General features: G+C 35.0%; 3 protein-coding genes across 3 annotated transcripts; 2 read left to right on the top strand and 1 right to left on the bottom strand.

Annotated features, from left to right (window-relative positions):
* The first annotated feature begins 6027 nt into the window (after positions 1 to 6027).
* Positions 6028 to 7923, top strand: LOC113109329 (granzyme B-like). Its single transcript, XM_026272947.1, has 5 exons — positions 6028 to 6091; positions 6845 to 6992; positions 7100 to 7268; positions 7348 to 7608; positions 7771 to 7923. Exons 1-5 carry the CDS (start codon positions 6046 to 6048, stop codon positions 7918 to 7920), a joined length of 774 nt encoding a protein of 257 aa, XP_026128732.1. The 5' UTR covers positions 6028 to 6045; the 3' UTR covers positions 7921 to 7923.
* Positions 7924 to 13962: 6039 nt separating this feature from the next.
* On the top strand, positions 13963 to 16243 carry LOC113108044 (granzyme B-like). Its single transcript, XM_026270871.1, has 5 exons — positions 13963 to 14008; positions 15160 to 15307; positions 15447 to 15609; positions 15689 to 15949; positions 16028 to 16243. Exons 1-5 carry the CDS (start codon positions 13963 to 13965, stop codon positions 16184 to 16186), a joined length of 777 nt encoding a protein of 258 aa, XP_026126656.1. The 3' UTR covers positions 16187 to 16243.
* Positions 16244 to 18028: 1785 nt separating this feature from the next.
* LOC113109328 (rab-like protein 3) lies at positions 18029 to 21114 on the bottom strand. Its single transcript, XM_026272946.1, has 8 exons — positions 21016 to 21114; positions 20613 to 20704; positions 19404 to 19533; positions 19172 to 19286; positions 18906 to 19056; positions 18707 to 18778; positions 18539 to 18577; positions 18029 to 18356 (listed from the first exon to the last, which is right to left on the bottom strand). The coding sequence occupies exons 1-8, from the start codon at positions 21059 to 21061 to the stop codon at positions 18300 to 18302; spliced, it is 702 nt and encodes a 233-aa protein (XP_026128731.1). The 5' UTR covers positions 21062 to 21114; the 3' UTR covers positions 18029 to 18299.
* Positions 21115 to 21482: the final 368 nt, after the last annotated feature.

The raw sequence follows: 21482 nt of genomic DNA, 5'->3' as shown, positions 1-21482 counted from the left end.
TCAAAATGTACTGACTGCACCTTTTAGTGGATTTCCATTATATAACATGCAAATAGAGACCATATTATGTATTCATCTGTCTACAGACAGGCAACCCCATCCTAAAGATTGTGAGAAATGTGCCTTGGGAGTTTGGAGAAGTTGTGCCTGACTATGTTTTAGGGCGGACTACTTGATCTCTTTTACTCAGGTTGGTTTTTGGGTATATGTACAGTACAAGAAAGAAGACTGTAATAATAAAATCTCCATAACTACGGGAAGAAGTAGGCGGGAACCGGTGGACAATCAACTGAAGACTTTAATTACAAAAATAAACACAAAACAGCGCATCAGCCCCTCACGGACGACTGATGCGCACAAATAAAAGCCAAAACATAAACAAAAGCCCAGGCCTGTTCCTCTCTCGTCCTTCACTGTCGTCACTCCAGTTTTATATCCTTCCATATCCTACGTGGGACTCGAGACCAGTGGTGGGTCGCAGGTGTAGCTCATCTCCAATCACTACACCGGCCTCACTCCTCGTTCCCACATCTCTCGGCCCCGCCCCACTCGTCACAGAGATGTATTACATCGGCTTGAAAATCAAATCGTTTCTACTACTGTTGTCAGTGTTTCGTGTTGAATGCTTTTTAAAAATGTACACAATGAAAACTTATTATTTGTATGATGCCAGAACCAGCCCCAGATTTGTATATTAAAGCTTATGAAATTACCACTAAGTTTATCCAGCTCTACAGTACCCTTGATCTGCTTACAACTTGAATGTGTGGTTTTTTTTTTATTATTAAAAGAATTACTAAATGTCTGTGCAGATATTTTCAATGCCAAGAAACCATAAATAATACTTATTTATTAAGACACCTAACCCCAGCTGCTCCCGACTAGCTGGATGGCGCCTTGAATGGCAGACACTGCAGTCGGTGTGTGAATGTGTGTATGAATGGGTGAATGTGAGGCAAATTGTAAAGCGCTTTGGATGGCCATGTGGTCTGTTGAAAGTGCTATATAAATGCAGTCCATTTACCATTAATATTTAATTCAAGGAAATACTGAGTGTTAAAATATAGAAATGTTAATGCAAGCATGTGTATGTGCACTTGAATGTGCGAATGGAATCCTCTCAGTTAGTCAGGTGTGAAACCACATCATCCTGTGTTTGCAAAGAAAATTAGTAAGAATTCAAGGTAGCAAGCTTGTTGTGGCTGACAATCATGATTGGCATGACAATAGCTAGGACCGTGGACAGACCTTGTGAAAAACTTTTTTTTTTTTTGGTTACATCTTAATGACAAATAAAAAACACAAAATAATAGTCTCAAAAGCTTTAGATTTATTCACTATTACTAGTTATAATAATAATTTAGTTAGATTTTTTATTTTATTTTTATAGCTATACTGTTTAGGTCTATAAGCTAATTTGTATTATTTGGTTAAGATGTTTATGTATATCATTCAGAAGAAGGGAAGGTAAAGCAATGTATTTTTGCCAAACTATTTTGAAATATAATTTGATATAATTATGTCCAACACAATTCCAGTCAAAATAGGAGATTATAAGAAACTATAGCCATACTGTCACTATAGCATATCCAAGATGTAGTCAGAAGCTCCTTTTAATACCTCTCTAGTGATGCATGTGCTCTTCTCTGTCCTCCGCACCATGAAGATGTGCTGTTTTATTTCAAAAACTGATAGCAGATGGAGTATTCTGACGACAACTTTCATACCTTTTATGGACCTTGACACTGTTATTTACTTGGCAGTCTATGGGACAAGCCTCCAGGTTTTCATCCAAAATATCTTAAATTGTGTTCCGAAGATGAAGATGAGCTTTTATGGGGTGAATAATGACAAAATTTTCATTTTGGGGTGGAGTAACCCTTTAAGAGACTTCTTTCCAGTCAGTCAATCAATTCAATATACCTAAAATGTTTTACTTGTTTGTTCTTTTATGTTAATGCCATTTTATCTCTTCAGTCTTTTGAGGGCATCATTATTTGTCCGAGATATTTGAATATCTGAAATCAGAGGGTGCAAAAAAAAAAATCTAAATACTGAGAAAATTTACTTTAAAGTTTTCCAAATGAGTTCTTAGCAATATTACAAATCAAAAATTACATTTTGATATATTTACAGTAGGAAATTTACTAAATATCATAATGGAACATGATCTTTACTTAAATATAGTTTAATTTTGACCCATACAATACTTTTTTAGCTATTGCTAAAAATATACCTCAGCGACTTAAGACTGGTTTTGTGTTACAGGGTATTATTATTGCTAATGAATTGTAACAGTAAGTGTATTTGACACTTTAAATGACCATAGTTACACAGTGGTTTAGTTATGTGTCTTAATTTCCTTTCCTGTTTGTGGTTCATTTAGGTAAGAAGTCTTTATGACTTTTGCATCAGCCACTCATAAAGACCAAGAAGGAAGGCTGATAAAGCCAAACTGCTTTTTATTAAATCACCAACTGTCTTCAAACAGTTGGTGCATAGAATAAGGATCTGGGGCCATATATCACAAGGTCTTCTGAAGGCTTCACAGCCTTGATGATTCACAGCCTTGGCCTATGATGATCTCTGCCTTTAATAGGAACATAAACAGCTATAAATGCAGTGGTTTATTTATACATTTTGGTATAATGTATAACTAGCCTAATGTGTAACTAGCCTTTGTAATTCTGTAAATTCAGTCTGACTTATAGGATGAGGCAAAGTTAAGATTTTGGTCAAAAAAAAAAAAAAAATTGTGTTTAGTGAAAAATTAAACAAATTCCAATTATGTATAACAGTAAATGTATGTTATGCTATTTTAGAGTTTGAATGGAGATTCTGTTATAACTCCATGATTCTTATTGCAACTGGAACAAGACCTGTAGAAAACACCTGTTGTAAATGGTTGTCAAAAATGGTGGAAACTTAAGAACAGACTCAAATGATACGTCAGTTTAAGACTACGTGGGCAAACTGACTCTTGAGTATGAATGTGTTTGTGGGCCAAAAGATCAAGGCCATCACAACTGCCACAGTAAACTACAGCACAGCCTTAATCTCACAACTGACTGACACCCAGCTGGGAGGTTTTACTACAGACAGTGATAACTAGAATCTAATCTAACTCAAAAATGAGAGTTCTGTTATTTCCAAACCTGTAAGACCTCCATTCATCTTCAGAGCACAAATTAAGATATTTTTGATAGAATTCTAGAGTTTTTTTTCTGACCTTGCATAGACAGTAATGCAACTACTATGTTCAAGGCCCAGAAAGGTAGGAAGGACATCAATAAAATTGTTCATGTAACATCAGATATTCAACTGTAATGTTACGAAGCTGCAAGAATACTTTTTTTTTGTGTGCAAAGAAAACAAAAATAATGACTATTCAACAATTTCTTCTCTTCCATGTCAGACTTTGTGGCATGTTCGTGATTGTACATCGTTTCAAACCTGTAAAACCTTTGTTTGTCTTCAAAACACACATTTCAGATGGGGTAAGTTATTTCTTGTTGCCAATGTTTATTTTTCAAATCACCAAAACAAATTGTTCTGTGAAAACAAAGCAAAACCCATGTTACTCACCTATCGAGAAACAACAAAGCAACCTTGGCACCCGATAGCCGGCCTTCCCACTATTTGAGTTCTCTCCAGTGCTGGAAAGCTGATGCAATATTTACATGGGTCCTACTTCTTGCCTTAACACAAGCCTTCTTTGTTCCACAGACGTCTTCCTCTTTAGTTTTTTGCCTGCCATCTTTATCTTTCTGTCATTGCTCAGCTCGGCTAATGTCCGTCCTGTGCATTGAGCACTCTCTCATCCCCATCATGAGTAGACACACTCTTACTAATGATTGAATACAAGTTTGTTTTGGTACTCGGCCCAACTCGGCCCAAGTTTTCTAAAGCGTTTTTCAAAAAATAATTTCTTGAATGTTAAAGAGGGGGTGAAATGCTATTTCATGCATACTGAGTTTTTTATACTGTTAAAGAGTTGGATTCCCATGCTAAACATGGACAAAGTTTCAAAAATTAAGTTGTACGTTTGAAGGAGTATTTTTGTTCCAAAAATACTCCTTCCGGTTTGTCACAAGTTTCGGAAAGTTTTTTTTCGAGTATGGCTCTGTGTGACGTTAGATGGAGCGGAATTTCCTTATATGGGTCCTAAGGACACTTCTCCCGGAAGAGCGCGCGCTCCCGTATAGCACAGCACTGAGAGCACAGACATTCACTGATCAGAGCGAGAGCGTCGTAAAAAAAAAGTCTCAAAAGAAGTGTGTTTTTGGTTGCGAGGGCAAGACAACCCTGCACAGATTACCAAAAGAAAAAATCATTAAGGGACCAGTGGATGGAGTTTATTTTTACAGAGCATCAACGGAGTTGTGCAACTGTTTTTGTTTGTTCCCTGCATTTCAAAGATGCTTGTTTTACAAACAAGGCCCAGTTTGACGCCGGATTTGCGTATCGTTTATTTCTTAAGGATGATACAATCCCAACGAAAAAGGGTCACGATCGTGTGTTGGAACCGCAGGCGGTGAGTAAAACTGCTTAAAATATCTCTGTGTTGTTAACTTAGCTATTGGCGTGTAAGCACATCAAATAAACCTTGTACACCTCTAAAGAAAAAAAAAGATGACATAAAGTGGAACTTAGTCATTTTCCAAAAGTGTAACGGGAGGCCAGCGAGTAGTGCTGTGCAGGTAAACCTCCCCGATCTCAAGAGACGCACTAGCAACAGACGTTAGTGGCTGTAGCCATTTAGCCTCCTTGTTACTGCGTCCGCCTCCCATGCCGGAGACCCGGATTCGAGCCCTGCTCGGAGCGAGTGCGAGGAGCGTCAGAAAGGACCCGGGAGAGAGGGGTTACATAAGCAAATATATACAGTTTCAATACATACCACATAGAGACGTCCTGTTGTAGTCATTGATGCTGCTGCTCTCGTTCAGTTTCAGCCTCGGGATCTGATTCTGGATCATAAATAAACGGCTGAATCTTACGGTTAGCCATGGTTTGTTTTGGATGATGTTTTTTTTCCCTCACGGTAATGTCACAACTTCCAAACGCTCTCAACGCAAAAGCCTACTCACGCTCGTGATTCTTTAGCTCCGCCCACACGTCACGCCTCCAGCGGCTCGTGTTTTTCCGAAAAAAATCGGCACACACTATTTTTCTCTTATAAATATAATAAAACTAAAGACTTTTTGGAGATATGAAGGATGCAGTACTACTCTATAGGTACTCAAGATTAACAGGAGATTGAGTGAAAATTAGCATTTCACCCCCCCCCCACCACCTTTAAAGGTTCTTCCTACTAATAAAAAAGTTTTTAGTCTTTGTAACAATGTACTGTCATAATCCTCTACAGTGATCACCACTAATATAACTTTGACATTAAATGTTTTCACAGTCAGACCTCCAATTACTTAGAAGTTGTTATGGGAGCTCACGATATTAGCCAGAACGAGGACAGCCAGCAGATTATTCAAGTAGACAAGTATATCAGACACCATAAGTATGAGAACGATAACAAGGAAATATGATATCAAAGGTATTATTTGTGCTCAAATTGGGTGGATCTTATTTTTTTATTTATTTGTTTTTACAAAACTCATAGAGGTTTTCATTCACTAATACTGTATGTTACAGCTGAAGACCAAAGCTATGCGTAATGAGTCTGTGGATGTTTTTGAGCTACCTAAGAACACTGAGAATATTCCTGCTCATGTGGAATGCTCCATTGCTGGCTGGGGGATGAAAAAACACGGAGGAAGAGCATCAGATGTTCTGCAGGAAGTCAGCCTCAAACTGCAGTTAAGCCTTGAGTGTAAAAACAAATGGAAACAACAATTTAACTCTGAGAAAATACTATTTAATTACGCTTTGTTCCTTTGACGTAGCTGTTTGTTGGATAATGGCTACTTGTTATTTTACACATATTTGTGGTTTGAGGTAAGAGTGGGAGGAGTTACACATCCTAGAAAGTGGGTTTGAGTAGTATTTTTGAAGTATATTTACACTTACTGCTTAAACACAGGCTGTTGCACCATGGTTCTGTATTCTTTTCTTCTTCTCCTTGGTATCTCTTTGGCTGGTAAGATATCACTTATTCATTTCTTTTCCTGAATTTATATTGTTACACTGCCTGATAATTGTAGCAAAATGCAGTGTGAATATTGAAATGCATTCTGAGCCAAATGTGCAGAAAATGGTGATTTAAATGTCTTTTATTTTTCTTAAATGCATTGACACTTACACTTAAGAGGTTTGAATTGCATTTTCATTAAATACCCTGCGATCAGTGTAGACCAGTCAACTTGGATTTGAAAATCCATTCCAAGCCGATCACGCCCCCAGCCTGTCAGTCATTATATCAAGGCTGGGCTCGGCAACAAGACGCACAATAGATCAATATCCCCCATTAATCAAACGCTTTTCTCCTGCCTCTACATCTCTCTCGTTTTACACTCTGATTGATGCACATAAGCAAACAAACAATGCAATTCTACACTTATTTACTTGCCACCTTAAACCATGGCCACATCGGACGTGACAGTTGTAACTTATAATGGATTCAATACTGTTGTTTGTCACGCTGCTCACGTCCGTAGTAGACACGGTGTTGCCTTCTTCTCTGCAGATCCCTCAGTCTGTGTTATGAGAACTGTTACCAGTTCTGGTTGACCTAATTAATGCAGTCTAACATTACTTTAATGGATTTGAATAATAGAAATGTGCTAGTGTGTTATGTGTAAGTGACGTTAAAGAGATGGGTCTTTAATTATGTCCCTTCTTCATTCAGTGCCTAATTTAATACTATGAGAATTACTCATCTTTTTTATTGCAGGTGGGATGGAGAGTGGTATTATTGGAGGAAAAGAGGCTAAACGTAATTCCAGGCCATACATGGCATCTATTCAAAATAATAAATGTCACACATGTGGAGGGATGCTGATCAGAGAGGATTATGTTCTGACAGCGGCCCACTGTCTGAAGTGAGTATGTCTCTGGCTTCATTATTATTATGATTATTATTTAGTTATTTAAATACTTTACAACTAAAAAAACATAACTACACACTTTTTATTTATTATTTCCACAGTCTCGATGTTAACTCAGATCTGGACAACATTGAGGTTGTTCTGGGAGCTCACAGCATCAACAAGGTGGAGAACAACCAGCAGAGGATCCCAGTGATGGAATACATCAAACATCCTTTGTATAAAAAGAGCAACGAGCAGGACTTAAGCTATGATATCATGTTACTAAAGGTATTTTTAGCTTCACCTGCTATAATTCTATATTTTGCGCTTTGTCTGCTCTCTAGACATTATATAATGTTATTTGCAGCTGAAGAACAAAGCCAAGCTGAATAAATTTGTGAAAGTTATACATCTTCCTAAGAAAAATAGAAAAACACCAGCTAATGTTAAATGCTCCATTGCTGGTTGGGGGATAAAATCCCCAAAAGGAAACGAGGCATCAGATGTGATGCAGGAAGTCAAGCTTAAACTGGAGGAGAACTCAAAATGTAAAGGAATGTGGCAGCATTACTTCAACCCTGAGATAATGATCTGCAGTGTTTCAGATGGAAAACATGCTTTTTGTAAGGTATTATTATATTATATTATATTATATTATATTATATTATATTATATTATATTATATTATATTATCTTATATTATATTATATTATATTATATTATATTATATTATATTATATTATATTATATTATATTATATTAATATATTTCTTTCCTTCTTATTCATTAGGGGGATTCGGGAAGTCCTCTTATCTGCAAAACTATACCACAAGGACTTGCTTCATATACCTTTGATGGTAACTGTACAAATACAGTATATCCTCAAGTTTATACAAAAATCTCATACTTCCTCCCTTGGATTAAAAAGATTATTGGCTAAATAACGATGAATAAATAAATTAAATGAATAAATACATTTGATCAATCAATAAATAAATTTGGCTCTTATATTAAAGGTGATTTTTTTTTTCACTTTCAGATTTTTTTTTTATCTGCGTCTGCTAATTGCTTGTTCCTGCTGCAGTAGTCAAGATCTTAGTGCATTTGGTTTTAGACAGTTTGAGATTAATATTAACATGCGATTACTCTTAGATTATGTAAAATATTAATTAATTGAAACACATATAAATAAAATTCACTGCAGTATTTGTTAAGACATTAGAAGGCCGAATGTAGATCACAAATGAAACATTAATTCATAAATAAATATTATTTATAATCTTTTGTTATATATATAGGGTCCATATATGTGCCGTCATAGCTGCAAGGGCCAGCCAGATAGGAGATTCAGTTCAACAGTGTAAACACGTAGCTTGATTACAGTTTTACATACTTCACACTTTCACACTTTTTGCTTTTTAATGGGCAAACTAGTTTTAAATAATGATTTGATACTCATCAAATTAGTCTATTACTGCGAAAACTTTTTTGTTGCTCATGTAATTTAATAGTGACCTTGTGAAATGAAGCCTGGGGTTGATAATGTAATAAATTTAAATAAAAAAATCACTGTTTGTTATAAAAAAATATATGAAAAAAATATACAAAATATGTTTCAAATTTGAGAAAGTTACATGAGCTCCATTGTTGTCCTTTGTAGATGAAACATTTCCAGCTAATGTGACTGTTGCTCACTAAATAACAAGGAGAAAGTGCATCAAGGATGCTGCAGGAAATCGCTCTCTATTTGCTGCTCTCCTCAGAATGTAGAATCATGTAGCAGTAAAACTTCAGTTCAGAAATATACATCTGGTTACAGAATTATGGCACCACTGGACTTCGGAACAGTGGAAACATGTTCTGTGGAGTGACATCACGCTTCTCTCTTGGGCAGTCAGTTACCTGGCGTTATGCCAACTGTAAAGTTTGATGGAGGAATGATAATGGTATGAGGCTGTTTTTTGACAAAAACGGGCCTGAGGCATATTGCGTGTTGCAGTGTTTCATAAGCCTTTGTATTTATATAGTCTTAGTTCGTACCTAAGGATTCCACTTCCAAAGTATATTACACTATTACACGTACTTGCTGCTTTGTTGACTCTAGTGTCCATTTTTGTTGGAAACTGCAGTGATAATAGTACATATTTTGCGTCTTGCAAAAAAATTTTCCACAGGTACGTTTTCATCATGAGATCACGTAACGTTAGCTTAACCACATCAAACACCTTAGGGATGAACTGGAGATTGCTACCCAGGCCTTCTTGTTCAACATTAGTCCCTGACCTTACAAATGCTTTACTGGAGGAGTGGGCAAAATTTCCACAAGAACCTCACCTCTCAACAATAATCACAACTGTTTGATTCAGTGGAGGCTTGTGGGTTTTAAAATAGAGGAGACACTAACTTTATTGGTCTGGTGATCCCTGCCGATTGTTATTATTATTATTTGCTTAACCACTTTAAAATGGCTTTCTGTCTTTTAGTCAGAAAATGTAAAGAAAAGGACACACATACAGCAAGATAATATAATTTCACTTACTCCATAAAATTCTGGGTTAAAAGAGAGCTGCCTGTTGTGCTATTTAATAAAGCCAGCTGCTGTTGCCTGTATCCAGCTTAGGCATGTTCTCCCTTTATTTTTTATTTGTATATATACTTTTTGAATGACAGCTTGGCAAATCTGTAGGCGATCAAATATTATATATATTGCAACTTACAATAAGTACTTGGTACATTATCAGCACAGCGCAAGACGTTCAAACTAATAGCTAGAAATGTATGTCTCTGATGATTGGTTGATACAGAAGGGCGACTAGCCTCCCCTGCAAGGTTTCTTTTCTCAACACTCCTCAGCGCTGGAAGTGAACACTTGATTGTGATTGCCTTTTTTATAACCAAAGTAGGCACGAGAGCTAAACTCTCTCCTGGCCTCCCCTTACCTTCTCTATAACTTAACATTAGGGGTTGTAATTACATCAGCAGATTCGGCACATTCGTAAAAGAAAAGCGGCGCTTTCCAACTTCAATAACATGTTATGGCATTACATCTATGAAATATAAAATAAAAATGCACATTCAGAGACATGAACTGAAATGAATTGTGAATTTTAGAACAATTAGACCTTCAATATTTGCTCATCCCCACAGCCATGTAAAGAGAGAAAAGTGCTTTATTTTGCATTAAAAAACAAAATGTTTTTCTACCATTTAAAAATCAATAATGTATTCATAACTATCAAATACATGATATAAATGGCATAATAAAACAAAATGATGAATAAATATTTTAAAATATATAATGAAAACATTGGTCCCCTGAAGTTGTCTCACTGGTGTTACCATTTAACAAGAATTATTTATTTTGAAATAAAAATCACACTGATGACATCACTTGACTTCCTCCTTCCTATTTTCTTAACCTGTTAACTGTCACTCACGTTTTTGAAGATAGACTTGAATGTGCATGATACAAACCAAAATTTTTATAATTCATGACTGAAAACATTTTGTAACATGATTTTGATGTACCATTTACTTGGTAATGCAATGTCTGATTTTAAAATGGGTTTTAAAGGATGAATTTTGAGATTTTATGTTTTCAAGTGATATATAACTTCTGATGATTTCTAAAATGTGATAGAGAAAAAGGCAACGAGGAAGTCTTTTTTTTTTTAAACAAAGGTCAAAACTCCTTTTGTAATGTAGATTTCTGAGGGTACACTCTTGTCATACATTAATCCATTACTTTTCCTACATAATGTTTAACAAAAGATATTGGTAAAATATATATTTGGGAGTCTTAGACCTTTCCAACAATATATAGTTTGTCAAGATTAGATTTGATTTGATTGTAATATAGTATAGTCAACGTAGGCGTCCCGTATACAGTTAACAGGTTTTAATATCAATGAAAAAAAGGCCCATGTTAAAGGGATAGATCACTTTGAAATTAAATTTTGGTATGTTTTAGCTTACCTGAAGGGAATCCAAGATGTAGATGTCTTTATTTCCGCAGTACTTTCAATTTTGATATTATTAGGTCAAACCGTTCTTGTCTGTCAAGCATATAATGGAGGTCTATGGTCACCACCTCAAAGAGCATACACAGAGATGTCCAAATTAAACAATTCCCCATCGTAAGTACACATTGATGACATAAGACACGAAACGAGCGGTTTGTGTGAGAAACCTCTTATACACAACCACGTCCAAGTGATCTGAGGGCATGCGCGCTTCCTGGTGTGTGACGTGGCTTAGTCTGCGTAAGCGCCGGAAAGTGCCAGAAGTGATCTCTCGCATGTGTACGTCACTCATTGTTTACCGTTTACCACACGATATGTCACCAATCTGCACTGTCTGATATATAATGCAGTAATTGCCATTAATTAATTGGTTTATAATGCAACTTATAATTGTTGCGATAATAATAAGAATACAACACATTACTCACTCTATTGACAGCATGCCACTGAGTCCCTCTGGCCTTGGACATCGCCTCCAATTTATACGTGGCAAACTAAACACAACGTGCAAAACGCTGCCACTCAACAGCGGAGAAAACTCAGGATCTTCAGTCAGACAGGTGTGTGATGGGATACTGTCCTCATTGTCGTCTTGTAGTTGTGGCATTGCTATGTTCCATTCCATGACAACATATGCTCTCCACTTCTGTTGGCATCTCACAACACTTGCTACTAAAACAACACCAATTTTAAAGAGATCTGTCTCTCTGAGGCTTGAGGACATGCTGCTGCAGGGGACGCTTCCTCCATCACTCTGAGTACTTGATTTGTGTATTCTGGTTCAAATAAATATGTTTGTGAAAAAGTTTAACGTTGTGTCTTGATATATATCGAAATCATCTTCCATTGCAATTTCCTGTGCGTCTAAATATGTTTAGATCTTCACAGTGAAAGGTAACACTTCCGAAATCTCTGTGTAAACAATGAGTGACATACACGCTCGAGAGATCACTTCCGGTGCTTTCCGCACTTGCGCCAGAGCTCGCGCACACGTCACATCAGGAAGCACTCGCACCCTCAGATCAGTTGGACGTGATTGTGTACAAGAGGTAAAAACGATATATAAATACTGTTCGTTTTCTTACACAAACCACTCGTTTCGTGTCTTAGGTCATCGATGTGTACTTACGATGGGGAATTGTTTAATTTGGACATCTCTGTGCATTCTCTTTGAGTTGGTAACCATAGACCTCCATTATATGAGTCACAGACAAGAACGGTTTGACCTAAAAATATCAAAATTAAACTACTGTGTAAACAAAGACACCTACATCTTGATTGCCCTTGAAGTAAGCTAAAACAGACCAAAATTTTATTTGACAGTGAACTATCCCTTTATGTCTACTGTTTCTTTTCTGTTATTAGAAATGTTCTCATTTAACTAAATTTTATAATTTTTTTATAGCCTAATTTTTATATACCAGTTAGCATCACTGGTATTAACTATTTATTGTTAAGGAATTGTACAAAAAAAAAAAAAAAAAAAATTGATTAAACCAATTTAATGGGTATATCATGATTGACAACATATGGTTTGATACCTTACAGCAGACATTTTGTAAAATGCATTTTTCATGAAAATTGTTACTGTCACTGGTATTACCTTCCTTATGGATAACAATTGTGAAGATCAGTATATCAGGTCTTATGTGTGTCACCTATTCATTTTTAGTCATTGTGCTGTGTTACTGTGCTGTTTTTTTTCTTTCACAATAAATAAATAAAACACAATCTCCTTATTTCTTGCATTTAAATTTTCAGATTGTTCTGTAACTCTGACTATATGTGCTGAAAAAAAAATGAGAAAAAAAATATTTAAAATCTTTTAGTATTGATAAATAAGGTAACACCAATGACAAAAAAAATGGTACATGTGGTCTTGAAATAAATTAATTGCACTAAAATGTTTTTCCATACCAAAAGTGGATGTTTCTGTAGAATTACCCATTAATAAATGCCAGTAAATACCCTGCACCTTTCTGGTGTGCACTTTCATATGTGACAAAATAGTCTCTGACCTATATACTGGCCTACTCTGTCACATATCAAACCAAACCTCAGTGAGGTTCAAATCCTGTTCATGTTCCACTCCTGATAACATCAGGGTTAGAGAGTGTTATTGTAGTTGGAGGTTAAAGAGGTTAAGCATCATTCCAGACCATACATGGCATCTGAGACAACATAAGTGGAGGATTACATACTGACTTTGGCTCACTGTTTGAAGTATGTGCATGCATCTCACTAAAACAATTGTGATAGAGACAAACAAATAAAGTGAAAATGTTTTTTTTTTTTGGGGGGGGGGGGGGGGTTTATCAAGCGTATACTATTTAAATTCAAAGCCAAAAATGAAAGCAGTTGTAGAACTTTGGTCCTCCAGAACATTGTTCCTTTTTGATGTTGAAAGTTATAGATTAGCAAACATATGCACCATTACATACCTGTATATTAATAATATATTGAGACGTATAATGTATATTTGGGATCCCTGTTGGCCCTGTTTTTTTTTTCATCAAAAAACTTTTTGATGTAACACACTGTTTGTTTGTTTGTTTTTTGGTTCCCACATCATTGACCGCAAATAAAATAGTACGTTAATCAGTTATTGTGTATTCTCTACAGGACACCAAAGCTTCAACTCTACAAATATTTTTTAAGCATGAGATTTGGAATTAAGGTACTTCTTTATTTCATTTCTTCTCTGATAGCAACACTGAGTACATAATTGAGTACAGAATTAAACTTAATGCTTCTTTACTTGTTTGGGTGACACCTCATTGTTAATCAGTCTACTGCTGCCCCCTTGGTTTTAGCAGTTACTTTTATACACACATTTATGGTTTTTGGTAAGAGTGGGAGGAGATACCACTTGCAGTGCAGAGAGTGGGTCTGAGTAATAATAATAACTTGCACACATAATGCTTAAACTCAGAGTGTACTTCTCAGTCAACAGCTGCACCATGTTTCCTTACATGTTTCTTCTCCTCATTGGTCTCCCTTTGGCTGGTAAGATGTTAATCATTTTGTTCTTTCTGAATTTGCATTGTGCATTGTTTCCCCCAAAACATTATTTGAAAGCTAGAATATGATTTAAATAAAAATGAGTAGAATTGGAAATTTTTAAAATATAGTCACGAGTGGAAATAATTGGGGTCCAAGCACCAACGGTCCATGTGGATGATTAGGCATTGCAATGGAAATGTATATTTTATGATGTTATTTGTTTTTTACACATTCATTTTAAATTTTAACTGATAGGTAGGGTTTGATGAAACAGGATACAGCAACACACTGATGTCACAAGGGACAGCTAACTTTCAAAAGAAATCACCCTGTTACTGTCAGACTGAAAAAGAGAGAGAGAGAAAAAACACTGTAAACATTTTTTGTATCATGAGATATGTGATCAGAAGATACAGTATGTGGCTCTTGCTTAACATTTACACTTATATGTGCATGTCTCAGGTCAATTTCTGGTTAGATATAAAAAATCATCTGCAGCTAAAAAAAACCAATAATAATAATTACCACTAGTCCCTTTTTAGTTTATATATTTCTATGTGACCTTCTTTATTTGTGTTGAAACTATTGTTCAATGATTTGTAAAACTGAAACTACTAACCAAGTAAACACCCTGATACATATATTTTCAGCTCAAAAGAATACACAGCTTTTGTCTATTTGTACATTGATAATATATAAAACTGTTTAAGTTTTACATGGTTTAACAACCAGATGTTGATTGGTACTTGCAAGCAAGCACAAATTATATATATCTATATATATATATATATATATATATATATATATATATATATACACACACACACACACACACACACAATAATATAGCAATACTGTGGTGCAAAAATACTGCACAGAACAAATTTTCAAATCACTAAACAGCAGACAAAGTAAATAAATTAATATCTGGTGCTTCCAAATGGGTGCAGAATATTATGAAACTTGGTGTGTGTCCTCAGAATGTCCCTTTGTGTCAAGTTTCAAGTTTTTGTTGGGCCTGACTCAAGGATTCAGTGAAAGAAAATACATCCATATACCTTGAAGGCAGAAAAAAAGGAAGAAAAATCTGTACAAACACGGGTTCCAGCACCTTCAATAATCTGGTAATGGTGTGAGTTTGGCTTTTGTCACAGGTGGGATGGAGAGTGGTATTATTGGAGGGAAAGAGGCTATACCTTTTTCCAGGCCATACATGGCATCAGTTCAGAGTGTTAAATATCACATATGTGGAGGGATGCTGATCAGAGAGAATTATGTTCTGACAGCGGCCCACTGTTTGAAGTGAGTATGTCTCTGGATGCATTATTTATGATGCTTTTAAAAAATTTATTTTTATGTGTAAATATGTTTTATAGTTATTTAAATACATAAAGACCATTTTGTTATCTGTTTTTTTTTTTGTTTTTTTTCTTGGTCGCAGAAACTTATCTATTCGAGGCAACATTGAGGTTGTTCTGGGAGCTCACATAATCAACAAGGTGGAGAGGAGCCAGCAGAGGATCCCAGTGATAAAACACATCCAACATCCTTTGTATAAAGAGAACAACGAGCAGGACTTCAGCTATGATATCATGTTACTAAAGGTATTTTTAGCTTCACCTGCTATAATTCTATATTTTGTGCTTTGTCTGCTCTCTAGAATTTATTTTCTGTAATTTGCAGTTGAAGAAGAAAGCCAAGCTGACTAGATTTGTGAATCTCACGCCCCTTCCTAAGAAAAATGAAAAAACACCAGCTAATGTTAAATGCTCCATTGCTGGTTGGGGGTTAAAATCCCCAAATGGAAACAAGGCATCAAATGTGATGCAGGAAGTCAAGCTTAAACTGGAGGAGAACTCAAAATGTGAAAGAATGTGGCAGCATTACTTCAACCCTGAGATAATGATCTGCAGTGTTTCAGATGGAAAACATGCTTTTTGTGAGGTATTATATCATATTATATTATATATTTATATTTATATTATATTATATTATATTATTATCTTTCCATCTTTCCATTAGGGGGATTCAGGAAGTCCTCTTATCTGCAAAAAAATACCACAAGGACTTGCTTCATATACCATTAAGGGTGATTGTACAAATACAACATATCCTCAAGTTTATGCTAAAATCTCCTACTTCCTCCCCTGGATTAATAAAACAATGGAAATGAATAAATGAATAAATAAATACATATAAATTTTTTATACATATATTAAATGTTATAGTTTTCTCTTTTAGACTTTTAACTCTTTTTTTTAAGGTTTTTATTCCGCACTGCAACTGTTAAAATCTCAGTGCATGTATTTTTAGCCTGTTTAAGATGACTAAAATAATAATTGAATGATAAGAATTGATTTCTTTGAAGAATTAATTCATTTTCGATGAAACCCCTAGAAATAACTGCCATATACATTAGACCATTAGAAGACCACATGTAGATAAAAAATAAACCAGTAATTCAGTAATAATAATTTCTTAGTATATAATCTATTTATAAATATATAGGTTTCATATATGTGCCATAATAACTGCAAGGGCCAGTAAAATCAATCTTAATATGAAATAAGGAAAAGTGTCGATTCAACATCAAAAACATTTAGCCTGATTGCAGTTTTGCATACTTCACACTCATTGCTTAAAGTGCTTTTAAATGGGCAGAAGAACAGGACAAATACATTGCAGAATTTCTTTTAAATAAAGGTTACTTTTTCTTTGCAGAGGTTTGTGTGTTTTTTTTTGTTTTTTTTGATACTTATCTAATTAGTCTCTTCCTGCAAAAACCTCTTTACTCTCAGAGTGAAAAGTCCCCCCCGAAGCTCTCTGTTTGTATGCAAGCCCAAGGTTCATGAGTTCACACTTATAAATAATTATCTTAAGTATGATAATCCATATTTGGTGTGCTATCCAAACTCGGGGAATGGCCCGAACCTAGAGTACCCCGCTCCCCGTATAGTAGTAAAATGAACTCGAAGAGAGGAGATGGGGTGGAGGAGGGATGCTGATGAACTGTCAATGGATAGAAGTCAGCTGTATTTATGCTGTGGTGTTGATTAACTTGATTTTGCTCCAGGGGTGTTGATTAGGCTAAGTATCTGACGTGCTCCTCCCGAACCTTAATAAAACATCATTAAAAGGTATGAAAATTATTTGAGCCAAATTTGAGAACATTCTTAAGTTGTCAGTATGTCTACTATTCAGTCTGTCTTATCTAAAGTAGTACCTTTTGTGGGAAAGTTGTGGCCTTATGGTTAGAGTTTGACTCCTAAGGTTGTGGGTTTGAGTCTTGGGCCGGCAATATCACGACTGAGTGCCCTTGAGCAAAACACTAAACCCCCATCTGGGTGTGTGTTCACGGTGTGTGTGTTCACTTTGGATGGGTTAAATGCAGAGCATGAATTCTGAGTAGGGTCACCATGCTTGGCTGTGTCACTTCATTGACAACTAATTACACTTGTAAATACTTAAAATACAGCTTTTCAGTTTTTAAGATACAAAAGTTCAAATCCTGTTTGGGCAATGACCGGGGCACTTTATCTGGCAGATCAGTATCAGAAACCATAAGAGTTGGTGCTGATATAAAGTAAAATAAATAAATCATGCTTTCTTATCTGCTCGTTTACTGAAAACAAATTAATAATTCCATACAATACCATACAACTGTAGAATTTGATTTGATAAATATATATATAAATAAAGTGGAAAAGAAGAGCCAAACTTATTATTCAAATAAATCTATACACAATTTTCATGGCTTGCTAATATAGCAAAGAATTCTGAATAATTTTTAATTAACAAAAATCAATAACAAAAAAAGTTAAATCTATGATAATATTAATTTCTTCCTTCCGATGACAGGAAGATCCTGAAAATCCTAAAGATTAAGCAAAAATTGTTTATTTAATAAAACCCTGTCATATCTCCTGGAATTACACTACAAACAAGGGGAAACCATTTCCATTACCTTTTACTGAAAAAGGGGGATCCGTGTCACCCCATTAGTATAAACAGTAGACTTGAGAAGGGAAGAGTAGTAGTATTTCATTAAGTACATATTTTTTACCATCACATATGAAAATACATACACAAATCTCAGAATAGAGATGATGATCATTTCACATAAATTGTTCAGTCATGGTAAGCCGGATGGTAATGTTAAAAGGCATTAAAAAAAAAAAAAAAAACCTAAACCTGATTGGATTTTGCAAAGAAACATGATGACAAAATAATATTCATATGTATGTCCAGGTTACAAACATGACTAAACCCACCAGTCCAAAGTATATTTGTACACTCAATCATTGTGCAGACTCTTGAAATTAAAGCGCCTCCTGTCTGTGAAACTCTGCATCTAGGGAGGGAAAAATTAGATTAAATAACAAAATAAAAATGCATTCCTCTACATTAAAATTATAAATGAATTACATCTAGAGTTTGATTTAGAATCTTAAAAGTAATTCTATACAGTTATTACAAAACAAACCGTGTACACAAATGCAGTCACATGCAAACAGAGAAAGCACACACTCTCACCTGGCTAGGGTCTCTTGTGAAGTATCTCTTCTCGATTACCTAAAGAGAGAAAATAATAATTTACACCACATGCTAATACACTGCACAGAGACACAGTACTCACAGCGGGGAAGAAAATCATTAGGATCAGAGTGGGAATAGACATTATAGTTTCACTGAAGTCTCTACCTTGTCAAAGAATCGGCTTAGCTTAACAGCATTTGAAGATCCAGCAGCAAGATATCGTGGATTTGTACAATCCTGAAAAGAAAAGCAGACAAAAGCTCAGAATTCACAAGTGTGAAATCAATACAAGAAATTGACATTTTTTTCTTAATATCATATGAGTTTGGATTAAGACATTATTACGGCACTAAAAAGCACACACCAAATTGATCTCTTCTGCATTAAAGTCTTCAGATAAAAAGGCAGTGCGGGTCAGAACGTCATTCCTCTTGTTTTCTGGGATCTGATCAAATTTGGTGCCAATAAGCAGGAGGGGAACGGAGTTCTCTGCAAACTGTTCTCTGTCATAATCCCTGCAAGCGCAAAACATCTGAATTATTTCCTTGTAACATATCTATGAATTTATAGACAAAATAAAGTATGATGTTCTCTCACTGTATTCTGAACCAGAAGTTAAACGTGACTCACCCATTTGACACAATGATGCCAGTTGGAGAGGAGTCTTTACTCAAAGCCTCCAATGACCAGGGATTCAGATTCTGGGAGGATTTCTTATTGGTCAAATCATGAACTAAAATAATGCCTAGAAAGGAAAAAAGACAAATGATTAAACATTAAAGTAGAGTCATTAGAAATATTCCATGCTTTTTTGTTTGTACACATGTAAGAACAACTTTTAATAGTGTATCTGATACTTAACCATTTACAGAATTGTAAAACACAGCTCTGGTGCTTTTGACACTGCTGGCACTGTCAACAGATCCCCCAACGTCCCAGAGTTCAATGTAGCATGTCTTCTCTTCTGGAGTGCCTTCTTTGTAGTCATGAACCTGTGCAAAGAATCAAGAGAATGTTTTAGTTGGATTAAAACCCCTATTTTCTTTATTTTAATTTTACTGACAAAAACACACTATTCCCCATTCTGTCCAATGACCTTAAAACAGATGTGCTAACAGAAAGCTATGAAAACATACAGTGCTTATTTATTTATTTATTTTTTTGGGGAAAAATAACAAACTAAAACATCCAAATAGTATTTATTCACATAATAACAAAAATGGCCTCCTTTGCCTTTGATAACAGCTCACTTCCTTGCTGTCATTGTTTATGTACTTTTTGACTAACTGGGTATCTGAATAATAAAAAAAAAAAAAAAAACTATAAAGCACTTGACAATGATATTTTCCTAATTTCTTTCACATATAACAGCAATAATTATATTATAGCATTAAAAATAGCTTACTACTGTTACTAAAAAGCTTACACATATTGGAGGTTTAACCAATACAGAAAGCTACAAAAATATTTTGGTAATTACCAATACTGTTAGTTAAGAGCAGCAGTGGCACAAACCCTCCAAAAGAGGTTAAAAACCTTACATAAATTTGTTTTAATAAATTTGTTAATCACTGTTGGCTACATAGTGAATATAGTTTCAATCTCTAGATCAAAAAATGTAACAATAAAGTTAATAAAGACGAATAAAATCACAGTAATGCTCTGCAGGGACAGTCTCCTCTTGCTGTCATTTCCTGTAAAAACCTCTGATATTTATATTCAGACAATTACACACTGATGTCTCTTCACAGTTCCTACTCTCATAAATTACTCACACTACATGTTGACTTTTAAAACTTAATAATAAATGTTAAACAACAGACATTTCCCCTAATATTTGTACATACATTTTGTCAATAGAAATGCGTTATTCAGTGCTGTAACTTGATGCGACCGGCTGCAGTTGTACGTGCACTATGGACAGACCCGACTAATCAATCATGAGAATCGTTGTCGATGATTTTCATTATCGATAATAATCGATTTGATCTATTTGTTGTTGCAGCACTAGTTTATATGAGATATATATATATATATATATAAATATAATCGCTGCGAATTTACACTGTACCCTGACGTCCACTGAGCAGCCCACAGTCCATGAGGGGTTCCCCAAAACTTGATTCTGGCACAGTAAATGTACAAGAGAGGACTTCCCTACTCCTGTAAACAGACACAAAATAACACTGATCAGAACTGCAATACCGAGGCTCAATGAAGAAGTGCTTATTTTTAAAAGAAAAAGTAAGTTACAATATCGAAAGTGTGGCTCCTCGTGGCAGATATTCTCAAATAATAACGAACATAATAGTAATCCTAGAAAAAATCCAAGCAAATGTTGCAGGCTAACACTTCTAACTTGAGTCGAATCTTAGACAACATGCTTACATTTTAAATGTACATTCACAATATCTTTTGTGAGGTTACAGAAAAGCAAGGTTGACATATTATTTAGATTAAAAAATATATATTACCGGAATCTCCTAAAACCAACACTTTCACCCTGTCCAAAGATGCCATTTCTTTCCGGAAGTTGTTTTACGCTGTGCTGTGCGTCCTTGTATAAGAACAAAATAAAAGTTGCAGAATTACGTGAAGAATGCATAGACGAAGAATGTACCAAGCTGTGAAAATCAAAACCAATAAAACGGAAAGTATGAATTAAAAATAAATAAATAAATAAAGTTCTGTATTTAATGCTAGCCCTTGTGTGATATGTGGTTGAAGTTGTATTATTAGCTTCGCTTGCTTGCGTTTAATATCAACATTACTTGGCTTACCAGTTCTTATAATATAATATAATATAATATAATATAATATAATATAATATAATATAATATAATATAATATAATATTAGATGGGTCATTATGAAACCTTTTTCGATTGAACTTTTATAACACTTCCTTTTTAAAAAGAGGCGGGACTTGTGACAGAGCAGGA

The sequence above is a fragment of the Carassius auratus genome, chromosome 9, assembly GCF_003368295.1.
Source record: "Carassius auratus strain Wakin chromosome 9, ASM336829v1, whole genome shotgun sequence".
In the NCBI taxonomy this organism is placed as follows: Eukaryota; Metazoa; Chordata; class Actinopteri; order Cypriniformes; family Cyprinidae; genus Carassius; species Carassius auratus.
Note: the sequence above shows the minus strand (reverse complement) of the source record. Positions and strands in the feature narration are given on the sequence as shown.